Source organism: Carcharhinus amblyrhynchos, chromosome 7, assembly GCF_965287045.1.
Source record: "Carcharhinus amblyrhynchos chromosome 7, sCarAmb.v2.hapA, whole genome shotgun sequence".
Lineage (NCBI taxonomy): Eukaryota > Metazoa > Chordata > Chondrichthyes > Carcharhiniformes > Carcharhinidae > Carcharhinus > Carcharhinus amblyrhynchos.
In genome coordinates, this window is record NC_137330.1 from 122,563,940 (window position 1) to 122,584,585 (window position 20,646).

General features: G+C 44.8%; 1 protein-coding gene across 2 annotated transcripts in view; it reads right to left on the bottom strand.

Moving 5' to 3' along the window:
• cul9 (cullin 9) overlaps positions 1–20,646 on the bottom strand; it is a 230,272-nt gene that overhangs the window by 48,410 nt on the left and 161,216 nt on the right. For both annotated transcript variants that reach the window (XM_080193074.1, XM_080193073.1), the window contains exon 28: positions 16,055–16,257. In XM_080193074.1, coding sequence (XP_080049200.1) covers positions 16,055–16,257 — 203 coding nt within the window. The remainder of the gene's footprint in view (positions 1–16,054; positions 16,258–20,646) is intronic.

Genomic DNA, 20,646 nt, shown 5'->3' on the forward strand with positions numbered 1-20,646 from the left:
CGAAACTGTGCTGAATATCCTGGATTAAAGTGCATTTTTCCAAATGATCATAAATCCTATCCCTCAGGACCTTTTCCATTAACTTACCAACCACCAAAGTAGGACTAACTGGCCTATAATTACCAGGGTCATTCCTATTTTCTTTCTTGAAGAGAGGAACAACATTCAACACTCCCAATCCTCTGGCACAATCCCCGTGGACAGTGAGGACCCAAAGATGAAAGCTAAAGGCTCCGCAATCTCATCCCTTGCCTCCCAAAATATCCTAGGATGTATCCCATCTGGCCCAGGGGACTTATCCACTCTCAGGTTTTTTGAAAATTTCTAATACATCTTCCCTCAGAACATCTACCTCCTCCATCCTAGCAGCCTGTATCATGCATATCCTCAAAAACATGGCCCCTCTCCTTAGTGAGCACTTAGTGACCCCAGTGGCCCCCCAAGATTCATCGACAGAGGTACAAAAGGATAGACAGGGGGGCCTGAATAACTTAGAGGGAGAGAAGGGGGCTGGCAATGTGATAGTGGTAGGGGATGGGAGGGTCAAAGGAATTGACAGGAGGTTCTGTGGGCAGAAGCGTAACTCCAGGATGGTGGTTTGCCTCCCTGGAGCAGGGGTACAGGACATATCGGAAAGGATAGAGGGAATTTTGAAAGGGGAGGGGACCCAGGCAGAGGTAATATTACACGCAGGGGAGAGGGACGTAGGAAGGCAGAATAGGGCAGATGTACGCAGGCAATTTAGGGAGTTGGGGTCCAAACTGAAGAGCAGGACCTCCAGGGTGGCATTCTCTAGGCTGCTGCCTAGTACCAGCAGGGCTAGGAATAACGAGATCATGCAGCTCAATGCATGGTTGAGGGATTGGTGCAAGGTAGAGGGCTTTACTTTTGTAGACCACTGGGAGGTATTTGTGAGAGAAGGGCAACTGTACAGGAGGGATGGGGAAAATTTGAATGGGAGAGGGACAAAGGTCTTAGCAGGGAGGTTAGCTGGAGTGTTTAGGCAGGGTTTAAACTAATAGGGAGGGGGGGTGGAGATGTGACTGATAGCTCATTAGACACTGGGGTCGGGAGTGAGTTGGGTGATAGGGTAGGTTTGGGTGAAAGGAAAATTATCAGGGAGAAGGAGGTTCTGAGTGGCCCTGGTGGGTTGGACTGCATCTGTTTCAATGCGAGGGGTGTGACGAGTAAGACGGATGAGCTGAGGGCCTTGATGTTTGTGAGGAAGTTAGATGTGGTGGCAGTAACGGAGACGTGGTTACGTGAAGATCAGGACTGGCAGCTGAATGTTCCTGGGTATAAGTGTTTTAGGTGTGACAGAGGAGGGTTGAAGAGAGGTGGTGGGGTGGCGTTGTTAGTAAAGGAGCACATCACAGCAGTGCAGAGGGAGGACAATATGGAGGAGTTAGGGATTGAGTCACTGTGGGTGGAGTTGAGGAATAAAAAGGGAGAGATTACGATGCTAGGGATATACTATAGGCCACCCAACAGCCCGAGGTCAGTGGAGGAAGGTATTTGCAGAGGCATTTTAGACAGGTGCCGAAAGAATAAGGTGGTTGTAGTGGGTGACTTTAATCTTCCTGGAGTGGATTGGAAGGTGCCTAGAGCTGGGGGTACGGAGGGAGAGGAGTTTGTAAAATGTGTGTTGGAAGGGTCCCTGGAGCAGCACGTAACTAGCCCGACTAGGGAGGGGGCTATACTGGATTTAGTGTTGGGAAATGAGCCGGGGCAGGTGGTTGAGGTTGAGGTAGGCGAACATGTGGCTAACAGTGACCACAAGTCCGTCTACTTTCGGATAAAAATGGAAAGGGATGAGTGCCGTCCGAAGGGGAGGGTGCTGAACTGGGGGAAGGCGAGCTATAGCCGGATTAGGAGGGAGCTGAAGGACACTGATTGGGAGGGATTGTTAGCTGGCAAGTCCACGGTTGGTAAGTGGGAGGCTTTCAAGGGCAAACTGATAATGTTGCAGGAAAGGCATGTGCCGGCAAAGAGGAAGGATGGGAAAGGCAGGATTAGAGAGCCGTGGATTACAGGGGGTATCGAAGACTTGGTCAGGAAGAAGAGGGAGGCATATGTTAGGTCGAAACAACTGGGAACGGAGAGTGCGCTGGAGGAATATAGAGAGAGTAGGAGGGAGCTAAAAAGGGGAGTTAGAAGGGCAAAAAGAGGGCATGAAATGGCTTTGGCTGATAGAATTAAGGAAAATCCAAAAGCATTTCACTCTTATATTAGGAGCAAGAGAGTGGTTAGGGGGAAAATTGGTCCTCTTAGGGACAAAGGAGGGGAGCTATGTATCGAGTCTGAGGGAACGGGGGAGATCCTGAATGAATACTTTGTGTCGGTATTCACGAACGAGAGGGGTTTGGTGTCGTGTAATGTCTTGGAGGGAGCTGTAGATCAGTGGAAGGAAATATCCATTACGAGGGAGGAAGTGCTAAGGTTTTTAGGTAGCATAAAAACGGATAAAGCTCTGGGGCCTGATGGTATTTATCCCAGGCTGCTTAGGGAGGTGAAAGATGAAATTGCTGGGCCTCTGACGCAAATCTTTGCCTCTTCTTTGGACACAGGTGAGGTCCCAGAGGACTGGAGGGTAGCTAATGTGGTACCGCTGTTGAAAAAGGGTAGTAGGGATAACCCTGGTAATTATAGACCAGTGAGTTTGACATTGGTGGTAGGAAAATTATTGGAAAAAATTCTTAGGAATAGGATGTATGAGCATTTGGAGCATTGCGATCTGATTAGGGATACGCAACATGGCTTTGTTCGGGGGAGGTCTTGCCTTACGCATCTGGTGGAACTCTTCGAGGAGGTGACAAAAACGGTTGACGATGGGTGAGCCGTTGATGTCATCTATATGGATTTCAGTAAGGCGTTTGACAAAGTCCCTCATGGTAGGCTGGTAGAAAAGGTTAAGGCACATGGGATACAAGGACAGGTAGCTAGGTGGATTGAAAACTGGCTGGGCAATAGGAGACAGAGAGTAGTTGTCGAGGGGTCCTTTTCTGGCTGGAGGCCAGTCACCAGTGGTGTGCCGCAGGGCTCAGTACTGGGACCTCTCCTCTTTGTAGTATATATAAACGGCTTGGAAGAGGGCGTACGTGGTGTGATCAGCAAGTTTGTGGATGACACCAAGGTGGCAGGATTGGCAGATACTGAGGAGGACTGTCAGGTGACACAGCAGGATATAGATGGGATGGTATATTGGGCAGATAGATGGCAGATGGAATTTAATCCTGACAAATGCAAGGTGATGCATTTTGGAAGGAATAATGCATGGAGGAGTTATGTGATAAAAGGTAGACTGATTAAGAGTACAGAAATACAGAGGGACCTGGGAGTGCAGGTGCACAAGTCTCAAAGTGTCAACACAAGTAGAGAAGGTTGTGAAGAAAGCTTATGGAATGCTAGCCTTTATAGGAAGGGGTATAGAGTATAAGAGCTGCCGTCTAATGCTTCAGTTGTACAGAACGTTGGTTAGTCCACATTTGGAGTACTGCGTCCAGTTCTGGTCACCTTACTACCGGAAGGACGTGGGGACCCTGGAGAGGGTGCAGAGGAGGTTTACCAGGATGTTGCCTGGCATGGAAGGACTGAGTTACGAGGAAAGGTTGGAGAAACTGGGGCTCTTCTCCTTAGAAAGATGGAGATTAAGGGGGGATATGATAGAGGTGTATAAAATAATGAAGGGAATACATAGAGTCAACAGTGGTAGGCTTTTCCCTAGATTGGGGACAATTACGAGAGGTCACGATCTAAGGGTGAGGGGGGAGAAGTATAATTTGGATATGAGAGGAAGGTTTTTCACGCAGAGGGTCGTGGGGGTATGGAACACGCTACCGAGTAGGGTGGTGGAGGCAGGAACGTTGGACTTGTTTAAGGTTTACTTAGATAGACACATGAGCGAAACAAGGATGGAGGGTTATAGTAGAGGGTATTAAATAGGGTCAGAGCCTCGGGACAACACCGGAAATGTAGTATTACATGTTAATGTTTTGTCTTTTTATTCCACAGGTATCGGTCCACCTTCTTGTCAAACGAGGGGCATGCACACGGTGGGTCGTGCGTGGGCTGCTCTTGGAGGTTCCGGGAGTGGCCTAGTACTTCGTGTCGTTGTGTACGCTTAATCCTGGACCAGCAGACGGGCACCGCAACAGCTCAGTGACTAGCACTGCTAGCTGTGCAGATACATGGATTTGGGCCTGTGTCTGTGGGAGTTTGCGCATTCTCCCTGTGGTTGCGTGGGTTTCCTCCGGGTGCTCTGGTTTCCTCCCACACCCCAAAGATGTGCTCTTAGGCTGATTGGTGTACCAAATTGACACTATTCTCCCCTGAATCTGGCTACATTAGGGGTTCCACTCACATACACACAGGGCAGGGTAGATGTAGGAAGATGCGGCGGCGCGGGCTCGTTGGGCCAAAGGGCCTGTTTCCCGTGCTGGGTTGTTCTTTGTAGAAAAGTATTCATTCAACACCTCACCCATCTCTTCTGATTCCATGTACAAGTTCCCACTACTATCCTTGACTGGCACTAATCTCACCCTGGTCATTCTTTTATTTCTCACATAAGAGTAAAAGACCTTGGGGTTTTCTTTCATTCTATCTGCCAAGGACTTTTCATGCCCCCTCCTAGCTCTCCTAAGCCCGTTCTTCAACTCATTCCTAACTACCTTGTAATGCTCAAGTGACTCAACTGAACCCTGTTTTTTCATCCTTACATACGCTTCCTTTTTCCTCTTAACAAGACATTCAACCTCCTTGGTGAATCATGGTTCCCTCATTCGGCCATTTCCTCCCTGCCTAACAGGGACATACCTATCTAGGACACACAGTATTTGTTTCTTGAAAAAGCTCCACTTTTCACTTGTGCCCATATCTGACAGTTTTTGTTCCCATCTTATGCTCCCTAATTCTTGCCTATTCGCATCATAATTACCCCTGCCCCAATTATAATCCTTGCCCTGCCATGTGACCCTATCCCTCTCCATTGCAATAATGAAGGACACCGAATTGTAGTCACTATCTCCAAAGTGCTCTCCCACAAATAAATCTAACACTTGGCCCAGTTCATTACCCAGTGCCAAGTCCAATGTGGCCCCACCTCTTGTCGGCTTATCCACATATTGTATTAGGAAACCCTTCTGCACACACTGTACAAAAAGTGTCCCATCTGATCTATTCGACCTATAAATGTTCCAATATTTGGAAAGTTAAAGTCGCCCATGGTAACTACCCTGTGACCTCCACACCTATCCATAATCTGCTTTGCCATTTCCTCCTCCACATCTCTATTACGATCTGGGGGCCTATAGAAAACTCCTAACAATGTGACTGATCCTTTCCTATTTCTAACTTCAGCCCATATTATCTCAGAAGGCAGATCACCCTCAAAATGCTTTTCATCGGCTGTTAAACTATCCTTGATTAGCAATCCTCCACCTCTTTTGCCACCTTCCCTACTCTTACTCTATACCCCAGAACTGTCAACAACTATTCCTGTCCCTGTTCTAACCATGTCTCCATATTGGCCACAACATCACAGTCCCAAGTACCAATCCATGCTCCAGGTTCATCTACCTTATTCCTGATGCTCCTTGCATTGAAGTAGATACACTTCAACCCACCATCCTATCTGCCTGTAAACTCCTGCAACCATGATACCTTCCTCCGTACCTTGCAATCCTCAACACTGGCTTCTCTGTAGCTACTTGAATGCTGCACAATACTAGGTACCAGACAGAATCCTCAGCCAACGCATATGTGCTCTCTCCACACTTCTCTCCATACTGCAGAGGAACTGGGACAGGGAACTCAGCATGTTACAGAACCATGTGCTGAAACCTGTGTCTGACAACCCTACAACAAAACCCAACAAGTGCAACATACTTCAGTAAGAACAAGGAAGTAGGCCATTCAGCCCATCAAGCTTGTTCTGCTACTCAGTGCGATCATGGTTGGTCATCATGTTCAATGCCTTTTTCCCACACTGTCCCCAAATCCATTTATGTCACTGGTATTGAGAAATCTGTCAATCTTTGCTTTAAATATAATCAATAACTGAGCTTCCACTGTCCTCTGGGATAGAAAATTCCAAAGCTTCACTACACTCTGTTAAAAAACATTCGCCCCACCTTGGTCTCAAGAAGCTATCCCTTATTTTGAAATTCTGCCCCCTCATTCTAGACTCTCCAATCAGGGAAACATCTTACCTGCATCTGCCCCACCTACCCCTTTAAGGTTTCAATGAGATCTTTATTAACATAAAACACTACAGCACAAACAGGCCCTTCGGTCCACAAGTTGCACCGATCACTTGTATACCTACTAAGCCATAGACCTATCTAAAACCCCCAATCCCATTAGATCCCATGTACTCATCCAGAAGTCTTTTAGAAGACTCCAGCGAGTTCGCCTCCACCACCACCGACGGCAGCCGATTCCATTCACTCACCACCCTCTCAGTGAAAAACTTACCCCTAACATCTCCTCTGTACTTGCTTCCCTGCACCTTAAATCTGTGTCCTCTCATAGCGACCATTTCAGCCCTGGGAAATAGCCTCCAAGAATCCACCCTATCTATTCCTCTCAACATCTTATAAACCTCTATCAGGTCGCCTCTCAACCTTCGTCTCTCCAGGGAGAAGAGTCCCAGCTCCCTCAACCTATCTTCATAAGGTATGCCTCCCAATCCAGGCAACATCCTTATAAATCTCCTCTGCTCCCTTTCAATAGCTTCCGCGTCCTTCCTATAGTGAGGCAACCAGAACTGCGCACAGTACTCCAAGTGGGGTCTGACAAGGGTCCTATAAAGTTGCAGCATTACCTCCCGACTAAACTCAATCCCTCGATTAATGAAGGCCAGTACACCATACGCCTTCTTGACCACATCCTCCACCTGCGAGGCCGATTTAAGAGTCCTATGGACCCGGACCCCCAAGATCCCTCTGCTCTTCAACACAGCAGAGACTCCTACCCTTGATATTGTATTCCTTCATCCCATTGGTCCTGCCAAAATGGACCACTACACATTCATCTGCGTTGAAGTCCATCTGCCACTTCTCCAACCAGTCTTGCATCCTATCTATGTCCCGCTGCAATTTCTGACATCCCTCCAGACCATCCACAACACCACCAACCTTCGTATCAAACTTGCTAACCCATTCCTCCACTTCCTCATCCAGGTCATTTATGAAAATGACAAACAGCAAGGGTCCTAGAACAGATCCCTGGGGCACTCCACTGGTGACCGACCTCCATGCAGAAAAAGACCCATCCTTTCTTTGAAACTTGAGAGAATATAAGCACAGTTTCCCCATAGGACAGTCCTACCATCCCGGGAACAAGTCCGATGGACTTTCGTTGTCTCCCTCTATGGCAAGGGGGCCAACACTGCACATAGGTGTGGAAAATCATGTCTCACAAATTTAATTGAGTTTTTTGAAGGGGTAACTAAGAAGGTAGACAAGGACAGTGCTGTTGATGTTGTCTATATGGACTTTAGCAAGGCCTTTGACAAGGTACCACATGGTAGATTGTTGTATAAAGTTAAATCTCACAGGACCCAGGGTGAGGAATAATCTAAATGAATACAAAATTGGCTTCTTGACAGACATCAGAGGGTGGTTGTAATGGATTGTTTTTCAAACTAGAGGCCCGTGACCAGTGGTGTGCCTCAGGGATCAGTGCTGGGTCCACTGCTATTTGTCATTTATATTAATGATTTGGATGAGAATATAGGAGGCATGGTTAGTGAGTTTGCAGATGACACCAAGATTGGTGGCATAGTAGACAGATTGCAATGGGATCTTGATCAATTGGGCCAGTGGGCTGACAAATGGCAGGTAGAGTTTAATTTAGATAAATGCAAGGTGATGTATTTTGGTCGACTGAACCAGGGCAGGATTTATTCAGTTAATGGTAGGGCTCTGGGGAGAGTTACAGAACAAAGAAATCGAGGGGTACAGGTTCATAGCTCCTTGAAAGTGGAACCACAGGTGGACAGAATGGTGAAGAAGGCATTCAGCATGCTTGGTTTCATCAGTTAGAACAGTGAATACAGGAGTTGGGATGTCTTGTTGAAGTTGTATAAGACATTGGTAAGGCCACACTTGGAATAGTGTGTACAGTTCTGGTCACCTATTATAGAAAGGATATTTTTCAACTAGAGAGAGGAGTATCTTGATGGTTTACTCTAGTAACTTCACGTCAGTGCAGACATAGCACAAGACAAAGTGTAGGAATACATTTCATTTTGCACAAAGGATTAAAGTACACATTGTCAAGAGATTTACTAGGATGTTACTGGGACTTAATAGTTTGAGTTATGAGGAGAGGCTGGAAAGACTGGGACTTTTTTCTCTGGAGTGTAAGACGCTGAGGGGTGATCTTATAGAGGTCTATAAAATAATGAGGTGCACAGATCAGCTAGATAGTCAATATTTTTTCCCAAAGACAGGGAGTCTAAAACTAGAGGACATAGGTTTAAGGTGAAAGGGGAGAGATACAAAAGTGTGCAGAGAGGCAATTTTTTCACACAGAGGGTGGTGAGTGTCTGGAACAAGCTGCCAGAGGTGGTAGTACAGGCAGGTACAATTTTAATGCTTTTAAAAAGCATTTAGACAGTTACATCGGTAAGATGGGTATAGAAGGATATGGGCCCAATGTGGGCAATTAAGAATACTTCAGGGATTTTAAAAAAAAGGGCGGCATGGACAAGTTGGGCCAAAGGACCTGTTTCCATGCTGTAAACCTCTACGACTCTAAATGCTGGCCTCGTCAGTGATGCTCACATCTCATGAATGAAGGGTGACCTCACTGAAAAGAAATTCAGTGTCACTTTCAGCTGAACAAACCAGGAAGATTCGCTCATTTCAATCAGGGTAGCACATGGCTTTCTGCAACTCCCTCAAGATGGCCACGGATGAGTCAGGGAGGTGTTCCTATTTGCTACCCTCTGACTGCTCCTGGAAAAGAGATGGTGGACTTAACCACAGCACTGATGTTTTCATTCATTCCTTGGATGTGGATGTTACTAGCAATGTCAGTATTCCCTGCCGATTCCAAGGGGCGGCATGGTAGCACAGTGGTTTGCACTGTTGCTTCACAGCTCCAGAGACCTGGGTTCGATTCCCGACTTGGGTTAGTGTCTGTGTGGAGTCTGCACATTCTCCTTGTGTTTGCACGGGTTTCCTCCCACAGTCCAAAAATGTGCAGGTTAGGCTGACTGGCTATGTTAAAATTGCACCTTAGTGTCCTGAGACATGTCGGTTAGAGGGATTAGTGGGTAAAATTGGTAACGATATGGGGGTAGGGTCTGGGTGGAATTGTGGTCGGCACAGACTCAATGAGCCGAACGGCATCTTTCTGTGCTGTAGGGTATCTATGATTGCCATAAGAAAGTGCCGGTGGGCTTTCCTCTTTGTAAAGGCTTGATACGATGGAGCAGGGACAAAAGGAAAAGGGAAAAAAATATTGGGAGAGCAAGAAGAAGGGGAAATATTGGTTATTGGGATGAATCCTGAGAGATAACTGTGAAGTTATATGAATGAAATAATGGCACGATGGAAAAATTGGTCAACCATTTGGTACAAAATAAGGAAAACTGACTCTGCATAACCTAAGACATGAATAAGACCGGAGAAGGTCAAGACCTGATAAGGCTGACTCCGCATAACCTAGGGCTGTATGAGTAAGACAAGGTCAGGGATGAAGGAGTCACCGACCTTCTGCTATTCTTTCAAAGGACAAGATAAAGGTATGAATGATGAGACAAAGAGTAATGGAGGTCAGCAGGCTGTACCATGATTTATGACATTGAACATAAGAACATAAGAAATAGGAGCAGGAGTAGGCCATCTAGCCCTTCGAGCCTGCCCCGCCATTCAATAAGATCATGGCTGATCTGTCGTGGCTCAGTTCCACTTTCCTGCCCTCTCCCCATAACCCTTAATCCCCTCTCTTATCAAGAACCCATCAACCCGCTTCTTAAAAATATTTGCTTATGACACTACTACTGACCGAATTCCTGAGTAAGGTCTGGTCACGCAAACTGATTCTTTATGTAAGCACGGACTTGAGAAGGAACTAGCAAGTTGTAACGACTACTCTCCAAACTCAAGTTACTGCCAATACTGCATGCAGACTTTCGTAAATATAGTTATTTTGTCAGAATTACTTTTGTTGAGTCTTTCTACCACAGTCAAGAAGCAGGAAAATTTCCACTTCAACATTTGGCGCCGCGAAGCAGAAACCAATACCCTGAGTGAATTCTGTGAGGGACTGAAGAAGTGATCGAGCCATGACCCGGAGGGAAGAGACGGACGCTGGCACAAGGTACGATTCACCCTGGTCTCTCCCTTTCTCTCGGAAGGATGCTACGACCCCTCGTCCCTGACGGAAGACGCTAACAGGTAACAGTATTCAAATCCAAATTGGACTGAGTAGCGTGTTTAGGGTCAGGGACCTGATTGTAGCCAGCCTAAAGTCAGGGACCCCTTGATCTCGTTTTAGATCTGGATCAGGATTACACAGGCTTGGTTTGGGTCGGGAACCCTGAGATTTGATTTTTGTATTAGTTTGGGTCGGGGACCCTGTGATTTGATATTTATTAGTTTGGGTCGGGGACCCTGTGATTTGATATTTATTAGTTTGGGTCGGGGACCCTGTGATTTGATATTTATTAGTTTGGGTCGGGGACCCTGTGATTTGATATTTATTAGTTTGGGTCGGGGACCCTGTGATTTGATATTTATTAGTTTGGGTCGGGGACCCTGTGATTTGATATTTGTATTAGTTTGCGTCGGGGACCCTGTGATTTGATATTTGTATTAGTTTGGGTCGGGGACCCTGTGATTTGATATTTATTAGTTTGGGTCGGGGACCCTGTGATTTGATATTTATTAGTTTGGGTCGGGGACCCTGTGATTTGATATTTATTAGTTTGGGTCGGGGACCCTGTGATTTGATATTTATTAGTTTGGGTCGGGGACCCTGTGATTTGATATTTATTAGTTTGGGTCGGGGACCCTGTGATTTGATATTTATTAGTTTGGGTCGGGGACCCTGTGATTTGATATTTATTAGTTTGGGTCGGGGACCCTGTGATTTGATATTTATTAGTTTGGGTCGGGGGCCCTGTGATTTGATATTTATTAGTTTGGGTCGGGGACCCTGTGATTTGATATTTATTAGTTTGGGTCGGGGACCCTGTGATTTGATTTTTGTATTAGTTTGGGTCGGGGACCCTGTGATTTGATTTTTGTATTAGTTTGGGTCGGGGACCCTGTGATTTGATATTTATTAGTTTGGGTCGGGGACCCTGTGATTTGATATTTATTAGTTTGGGTCGGGGACCCTGTGATTTGATTTTTGTATTAGTTTGGGTCGGGGACCCTGTGATTTGATTTTTGTATTAGTTTGGGTCGGGGGCCCTGTGATTTGATTTTTGTATTAGTTTGGGTCGGGGACCCTGTGATTTGATATTTATTAGTTTGGGTCGGGGACCCTGTGATTTGATATTTATTAGTTTGGGTCGGGGACCCTGTGATTTGATATTTATTAGTTTGGGTCGGGGACCCTGTGATTTGATATTTATTAGTTTGGGTCGGGGACCCTGTGATTTGATATTTATTAGTTTGGGTCGGGGACCCTGTGATTTGATATTTATTAGTTTGGGTCGGGGACCCTGTGATTTGATTTTTGTATTAGTTTGGGTCGGGGGCCCTGTGATTTGATATTTATTAGTTTGGGTCGGGGACCCTGTGATTTGATATTTATTAGTTTGGGTCGGGGACCCTGTGATTTGATATTTATTAGTTTGGGTCGGGGACCCTGTGATTTGATATTTATTAGTTTGGGTCGGGGACCCTGTGATTTGATATTTATTAGTTTGGGTCGGGGACCCTGTGATTTGATATTTATTAGTTTGGGTCGGGGACCCTGTGATTTGATATTTATTAGTTTGGGTCGGGGACCCTGTGATTTGATATTTATTAGTTTGGGTCGGGGACCCTGTGATTTGATATTTATTAGTTTGGGTCGGGGGCCCTGTGATTTGATATTTATTAGTTTGGGTCGGGGACCCTGTGATTTGATATTTATTAGTTTGGGTCGGGGACCCTGTGATTTGATTTTTATTAGTTTGGGTCGGGGACCCTGTGATTTGATATTTATTAGTTTGGGTCGGGGACCCTGTGATTTGATATTTATTAGTTTGGGTCGGGGACCCTGTGATTTGATATTTATTAGTTTGGGTCGGGGACCCTGTGATTTGATATTTATTAGTTTGGGTCGGGGGCCCTGTGATTTGATATTTGTATTAGTTTGGGTCAGGGATCCAATGATTTGATTTTGGTACTGGTTTGGGTCAGGGACCCTGTGATTTGATTTTGGTACCAGGAATTCTTCTTATTAACGTTCTTGCCAGGGGCACAGCGTACTGACGTTATGGGACAGATTTTAGACAAAATAGGGGTAATTCTCCTTTGCTTTTTCTATGTTCTGAGTATCCTGCTCAGGAACATAATTTATGCTGATTATCTGCTGCACTAAATAGTAAATTAGGTAAAGATATTTGGCCACTAAGCAGCACATGGAACTTGGAAAATTGCACTGCAGCAGAAGAAACTATTTGGATGAAATACACAGGTTCCAAGTGGGAAATTTTAATTTCAAAATGGAAAAGAGTCGACAAGATGCTGCAAACAATCACCATTAATGAGTTGGAGGGATAACACACATAAAAGAGGGATTGATGAATGTATGGGCGGGAAATCAAAGGATTGAGAAACTTTAAAATTGGAATGTGAACTTTGGGATAGGAAGTATCATGAGATGAAATGACGGGGTAAGGGTAAAAAAGCATCGGGTGATAGGCAGGTTGGGCTAGCCCGTCAGATTAAACAACAGGAGGATCCTAGTTGCCCTGGCATGCCGCTGTTTCCCTATTCAGGTGATACGGAGGAAGAGGAGGAATTGACCCCGAGACCCTCTCTTTCCTTGTCAATTGGCTGTTTTAAATGTGTTGTGCAAGCGAAGGGGGACACTCTGTGCAATTAGGAAATGCCCGTGCTAATTCAGCTGCCAAGGCAGCCGCTGTATCGGTCTCTGTGATTGTTCCCACTGTGGGTAATCAGACTCTAAATCAGGTACCTCTCAGACATAACTGAGATTCAACATTTACAGAGGGATGCCTCTGATTCTCAGCACACACTATGGAAGTCAATCGGGTGTTCATACTCCTTGACACGGGACCTCTGGTTTACGCCAGTTGGTCAAGTTTGTATTCCGGGCTCTTTATTGCCAGTACTTATTGACTATTTACATTCTTATACCCATCTTGGCAAGGAGGGAATGGTACAGCTACTTCTAAAGACTTGGTGGCACCCAGATTTGAATATAGCAGTGCAAATGTGGCTCATTTGCATGAGAAATAATAAGGGTAAAGGCATTAAATGCCCTCCTGGAACCACTCCCTTGCCAGATGGCCCTTTTGCCTGTATACAGCTTGATTTTACTGAATTACCAAAAGTACATTGATTATTACTAAACAATATTTATGGCAATGTGTTTAATAAATGGATTGAAGTCTCCCCCACCACAAATTGTACTGCACATACGGTGGTGAAATTATTGTTGACAGAAGTTATTCCTTGTTTTGGAGTAACCAAAATGGTGAGCTCAGATAATGGACCACATTTTGTGGTCCGGATCAATACTGAATTGTGCGAAGCACTCGTAATTAAACAACAACCGTACTGCACGTATCACCTGCAAGCAGCAGGAATTGTGGAAAGGGCCAACAGGTCTTTAAAAGAATAATTATCTAAATTAGAACATAGAACATAACAGCGCAGAACAGGCCCTTCGGCCCATGATGTTGCGCCGACCAGTTAAAAAGCAATGACTCTCTAATCTAAACCAAACCCTTTCCATCCATAAACCTATCCACGGATCTCTTAAACGCCCCCAAACTAGGTGCAATTGACTGAAGAAACTGGGTTAAATTGGCTAAAGTTATTGCCCTTGGCACTGTTTCACATGCGAGAGACTCCCCATTTGCAGACCGGACTGTCAGCTGCAGAGATAGTCTATGGTCGGCCAATGAGGATGCCCTGGGATGCCCATGAAAAACCCCTGGAGGGAGTAGGCCTCCAGGTGATGGGGGAACAGATGCAGAATTATTTGAAGCAATTAACACTTTCTCTGAAGTTTCTCCACTCACAGGTGAAACAGGCACATCTCCCAGTGACAGGTGGACAGCCACCCCTCAATATTCAGTGATCGAACCTGGAGACTACGTATTGGTGAAGAACTGGGATAGAGAGAAACTAGGACAACGCTGGAGCAGACCTTTTCAAGTACTACTGACCACACTGACATCTGTCAAGCTGAAGGACGTTCAGGTTGGATACATCTATCCAATTGCAAGAAGATTGTCTCCAATCCAGATACGAACACAGGAGGAAGATCTTCATTATATTTTCTGGACTATTTGGCCTTAATGGCCACTCGGTAGTGAAAAAGCAAACCACCCGGGGACTGCATGCCAATGCCTAGTTATATATGTCATATTTATGCTGAAAAATTGAATGTAAGCAAGTGTTGGGTTTGTACCTACATCCCCATCCAGTCGAGGGAAGGAATACCTCTCCAATCCCTCCCATTCCATATAGCAGGAATAGTTGAACGGATTCTATGTCAAAACCAAACAGGGATCAGGGGAGATATGAAAGAATGGAAATCAGCTGGCTAGGAAATGACTAGGTTTTCAGTTTGGTACCAACCTGCGAATAGTCGTGCCTTGCTTCCACCTTCCTTATCATACCCTCGAGTGATGTGTGAGGTTCCCTATGTTTTAATAAATCAGGGAAAGGTAAGTTGATGGGGCAAAGTAGATGCAACTTTACAGCTGAGTGGCAAGGACCAGTAGCAAATCTATCTACCAAGGGTATGCTTGTTTTTGATTGGTCGAGGGTATGGAATATAACCTCCAACAGCTCATGGGCACCTACTTCCCCAACACTGGCTGAGGTCTCGGCTGAGCTGGTGGCTGTCCGGACTGTGGCATTACAAAATCGGCTGGATTTGGATTATCTGTTAGCCTCGCAGGGAGGAATGTGTGCCATTATAGGTCAGGAATGCTGTACTTATATCCCAGATGCCTCTGAAAATAGCACCAACCTGGCCGATCATATTAAGAGACAGGCTGCTCAAATTCAAAAGATTGGCCGTGAATTTCATGATTATGACCCACAGGGTTGGTTGGGATGGCTGGGTCACAGATTGTTTGATTGGATCTTTAAGGCCTTCATACTACTGCTACTGGGATAGGATTGCTTGTGTAAATGCAACTTTAATCGATTAAAGATTAAACTAATTAAATAGTTGTCATGACATGACATGACAAAAGGAGGGAATGTGAAGTTGTACGAATGAAATAATGGCATGATGGGAAAACTGGTCAACTATTTGGTACAAAATAAGGAAAATTGACTCCGCATAACCTAAGGCATGAACTAGACCAGAGAAGGTCAAGACCTGATAAGGCTGACTCTGCATAACCTAGGGCTGCATGAGTAAGACAAGATAAGGTCAGGAATTAAGGAGTCACCGACCTTCTTCTGTTCTATCAAAGGACAAGATAAAGGTATGACTGATGAGACAAAGAGTTCTAGGTCAGCAGGCTGTACCATGATTTATGACATTGCTTATGATGCTACTACTGATCGAATTCCTGAATAAGCTCTGGTCACGCAAACTGATAATCATTATGTATAAATACTGAACTCATTCTTTATGTAAGTGCGCACTTGAGAAGGAACTAGCAAGTCGTAACGACTGCTCTCCAAGCTCAAGTTACTGCCAATACTGCATGTAGTCTTTCATAAATAAAGACTAGTTATTTTGTCGGAAGTACTTTTGTTGAGTCATACTATCAGTCAAGAAACAGGAAAATTTCCACTTCAACAATAACAGTATAAACCACCTTTTATGCTTTATGGTATCACCACAACCCTTAAGACAATAATAACATGACTGTCACTCCAGGCTTATTTACCTTGAAAACCAGGTTATCAATGTGAAGCTCCTTTTCAGATTTCATGATCTGTACAATCATGCAATAGATAACATTCCTCTTGCGCTCTAATGTGCTGGCAGCATCTTCATCCACATTTAAGTAGGTTTGTTTTGGCAACAGTGAACAGTACTGGTTATTGGCTGATCCTCTGGACAATACCTTTTCATTCAGCCTCAGGATCCCTACAATAATACAAAAATGTTGGAAATAAGAAGCACAATAGGGCATTGTACTCAGCTGGTCAGGCACAGATGGAACATGTCTGCTACCAAAATGAAGGTGAGAGGAACTTATGTCAAACTCCACGAGAATTCCTATAAGCCTCTGTAAGGAACCAGGCAGCTCAGTGGATTAGCCACTGAGGCGATGAGGGCCTTCCTAGTCTGAACTGGTTAATTTCAGTCTAGCTCCTGTTAGGAAGAAACCCACAGCATGAAGCTGGCCATCTGGTTTTTGTATCTAACTAACATTCAATCTAAGCTGCTCGGCCATTCAGCAGTCCAGAGCTTACCATACAGACACAGGTCACACATAAGTCATCCCTTTATGATGTGTACACACACGGCAACCTTAAAGGGTCTGCACACAGCAACAAATGAGCAAAATCTGATGAAGGGAAATTACAGAGAACATATTAACCCATTTTATATGCAGCTCATATATAAAATGGGTACCTTCTCTATATTGATATCCTGTTCCTTAATAAGCAAAAATTAGCGTTTAAAATACATCTCTGACAGTGAGAACAAACAACACAGAACAGCATGCATAGCTGCAATTACTTGAAATAAAAAAGGAAATACCATTGCAAATGACGTTAGGAGTGAATCAGATGACACTTTCCATGCTTGTCTCCTAATGCAAGTAAATATTGCCAGCTCAAATACAGTAAAGTGCCTGCGGGGAAAGCTCTATAATATACTTTAAACCAACACTAACATTGTTCCAGATTGTACACTAACTGTCTTTTGCCATTGCCATTTTGTGTAAGACATGTGACAATGGTTGAGATTGCCCAAGCTCAGTTCGCATCATCTGTATTGGCAGTTTCATATAGCAATTTGCCACTGTCAAATCAGGTTTATAAACATACATCAGGAGGAGCGTCTTGACAGTTTACTCTAGTAACTTTACATCAGTGGAGGCATGGCACAAGACAAAGAGTGTGAACACATTTCATTTTGCACAAAGGATTAAAGTATACATTATCAAGACAGTGGAAAGGTGCATCTAAAAACATTTTGCACTGCAGAACAGAATGCAAATAATACAACTATGAAACATGCTACACTAAAGACAGACTTCAGCCCTGGGCCTTGTTGCACTGTGATTCGGTGCAACTTCCACTACAATCTCTCTGTTTTGGGCTAAAATGTAGCAGAGTGCAGTGCCCCATCGTGTACCCTTTATTAGCTTAATTCCATCCAACACTTTGGAGTCCCTATCTTATTAAGCTCTGTTCACTAAAACCAATTTTCAAACCCTCACCACTCCCCTCCCTGCCACACACCCCAACCAAAATCAAAGCTGCCTTATTGGACGAGACAAATTGCTATCAGGTCCTTTCCTGACTCACTGAGTAATCAGAAAACTCAATTATTTACAGGCACTAAGGTCAGGAAGAGAGTGCTGGGCTGAATGATCATTAACACTCTCCCAATCCTTACAATTTATCCAAATATGTGAAAAGATCACACTCAAACACAACACATAAATGGAACCTCCTCCAGAGGAACTATGCCAAAGGAGTGGAAAACTGCCAAAGTGGTATACTTGTTCAAAAATGGAAGGAGGCAAAGTGCAGGAAATGACTGGCCAGTAAGTTTAACTTCAGTTGCTGGAAAAGTATTAGGATTGATTACTAAGAAGAGAATAGCAGAGCATTTGGAGAGTCAGAATCTGATCAAGCAGAGACAGCATGGTTTAATGAAGAGGAAATCGTAGCTGACAAATTTCATAGAATCAGGACAGAAACATAGAACCTCTATAGTGCAGAAGGCCATTTGACCCATCAAATCTGCACTGGCTCTCTGACAGATCATTTTACACAGGCTCTTTCCCTATAATCCCACTTATTTAACTCATTAATCCCCCTAACCTACACATCTTGGGAACTAAGGGGCAATTTAGCATGACCAATCCACCAAACCCACACATCTTTGAACTGTGGGAGGAAACTGGAGCACCCGGAGAATACCCATGCAAGCATGGGGAGAATGTGCAAACTCCATACAGACAACTACTCAAGACCGGAATCAAACCTAGGTCCTTGGTGCTGTGAGGCAGCAGCACTAACCAGTGTGCTGCCGTTAACTAGAGTTCTTTGAGAGGTATCAGCCAGGGGAGAGGGAGGAAAACCAGTCAACGTTGTATGTTTGGGGTTTCAAAAGACGTTTGAAAGGTCCCACAGAAAAGGTTACTACGTGAGATAGGGGCTCATGGTGTTGGATGTAATATTCTGACATGGAACTAACATGGAGTGAATAGTGATGGGGGTCATTCTCAGGTTGGAGGGCAGTAACCAGTAGAGTGCCACAGGGATCATGATCTGGAGGAGGGAACCGAGTGTAGGGTGTCGAAATTTGCTGATGACACCAAGATTGGTGGAACGGCAAATTGTGCGGAGGGTGTGGAGAGTCTGCAGAAGGATCTAGATAGGCTGGGTGAATGGGCCAGGAAATGGCAAATGGAATTTAATGTTGGCAAGTGCAAGGTGGTCCACTTTAGTAGGAATAATGGTAGGAAGGATTATTACTTACCTGGGGAAAAACTGCAGCAGGCGACGGTGCAGAGGGACCTCGGGGTCCTTATGCATGAGTCGCAAAAACCCAGCCTGCAGGTGCAGCAGGTGGTCAGGAAGGCTAATGGGATGCTGGCCTTCATAGCGAGGGGGATTGAATATAAAAGTAGGGAGGTCTTGCTGCGGCTGTATAGGGCATTGGTGAGGCCGCAGCTGGAGTACTGTGTGCAGTTTTGGGCGCCGTACCTACGCAAGGATATTTTGGCCTTGGAGGGAGTGCAGAGGAGGTTTACTAGGCTGATGCCGGAGTTGAGGGGGTTGAGCTATGAGGAGAGGCTGAATAAACTAGGCTTGTACTCGTTAGAGTTTAGAAGAATGAGGGGAGATCTCATTGAGACGTATAAGATGATGAATGGGATGGATAGGATAGAGGTGGAGAGACTCTTCCCGCTCAGAAAGGACAGTAGGACTAGGGAGCATAGCCTCAAGATAAAGGGTGGGCGGTTTAGAACGGAGTTGAGGAAGAACTTCTTCACTCAAAGGGTGGTGAATCTCTGGAATTCTCTGCCCGTTGAAGTGGTGGAGGCTGCCTCGCTAAATATTTTTAAGACGCGGGTTGATGGGTTCTTGATAAGAGAGGGGATTAAGGGTTACAGGGAGAGGGCGGGAATGTGGAACTGAGCCACGACAGATCAGCCATGATCTTGTTGAATGGCGGGGCAGGCTCGAAGGGCTATATGGCCTACTCCTGCTCCTATTTCTTATGTTCTTATGACTGCAGTTCTTCATTGTATATATTAACGATTTAGAGGAAGGAACTGAGCGTACCACATTTGCAGATGATAAAATGTGGGAGATAAGGCAGGCTGTGAGAAGAATATAAATAGTTTACAGAGAAATATTGACAGGTTAAATTGGTGGGCAAAAAAATGGCAAATAGAATTCAATGTGGGAAAATGTGTGATACCTCATTTGGGAAGAAAGAATGAGAAGCTGGATTATTATTTAAAGAATATAAAAAGTAGGAGTACGAGTAGGCCATCTGGCCCCTCGAGCCTGCTCCATCATTCAATAAGATCGTGGCTGATCTTTTTGTGGACTCAGCTCCACTTACCTGCCCACTCACCATAGCCCTTAATTTCTTTACTGTTCAAAAATCGATCTATCCTTGCCTTAAAAACATTCAATAAGGTAGCCTCAACTGCTTCACTGGGCAGGGAATTCCACAGATTCACATCCCTTTGTGTGAAGAAGTTCTTCCTCAACTCAGTCCTAAATCTGCTCCCCCTTATTTTGAGGCTGTGACCCCTAGTTCTAATTTCACCTGCCAGTGGAAACAACTTCTTTGCTTCTATCTTATCTATTACCTTCATAATCTTATATGTTTCTATAAGATCTCCCCTCATTCTTCTGAATTCCAATGAGTATAGCCTCAGTCTACTCAGTTTCTCCTCATAAGGCAACCCTCTCAACTCCGGAATCAACCTAGTAAATCTCCTCTGTACCCCCTCCAGTGTCAGTATATCCATTCTCAAGAAAGGAGACCAAAACTATACACAGTATTCAAGGTGTGGCCTCACCAGCAATTTATACAGCTGTAACATAACCTCGCTGTTTTCAAACTCCATCCTTCCAGCAACGAAGAACAAAATTCCATCTGCCTTCTTAATTACCTGCTGCACCTGCAAACCAACTCCCTGAGATTCCTGTACAAGGACACCCAGGTCCCTCTGCAAGCAGCATGTTGCAATTTTTTACCATTTGAAAAATAGTCCATTTTGCTGTTATTCTGACCAAAATGGATGACCTCACATTACCAACATTGTACTCC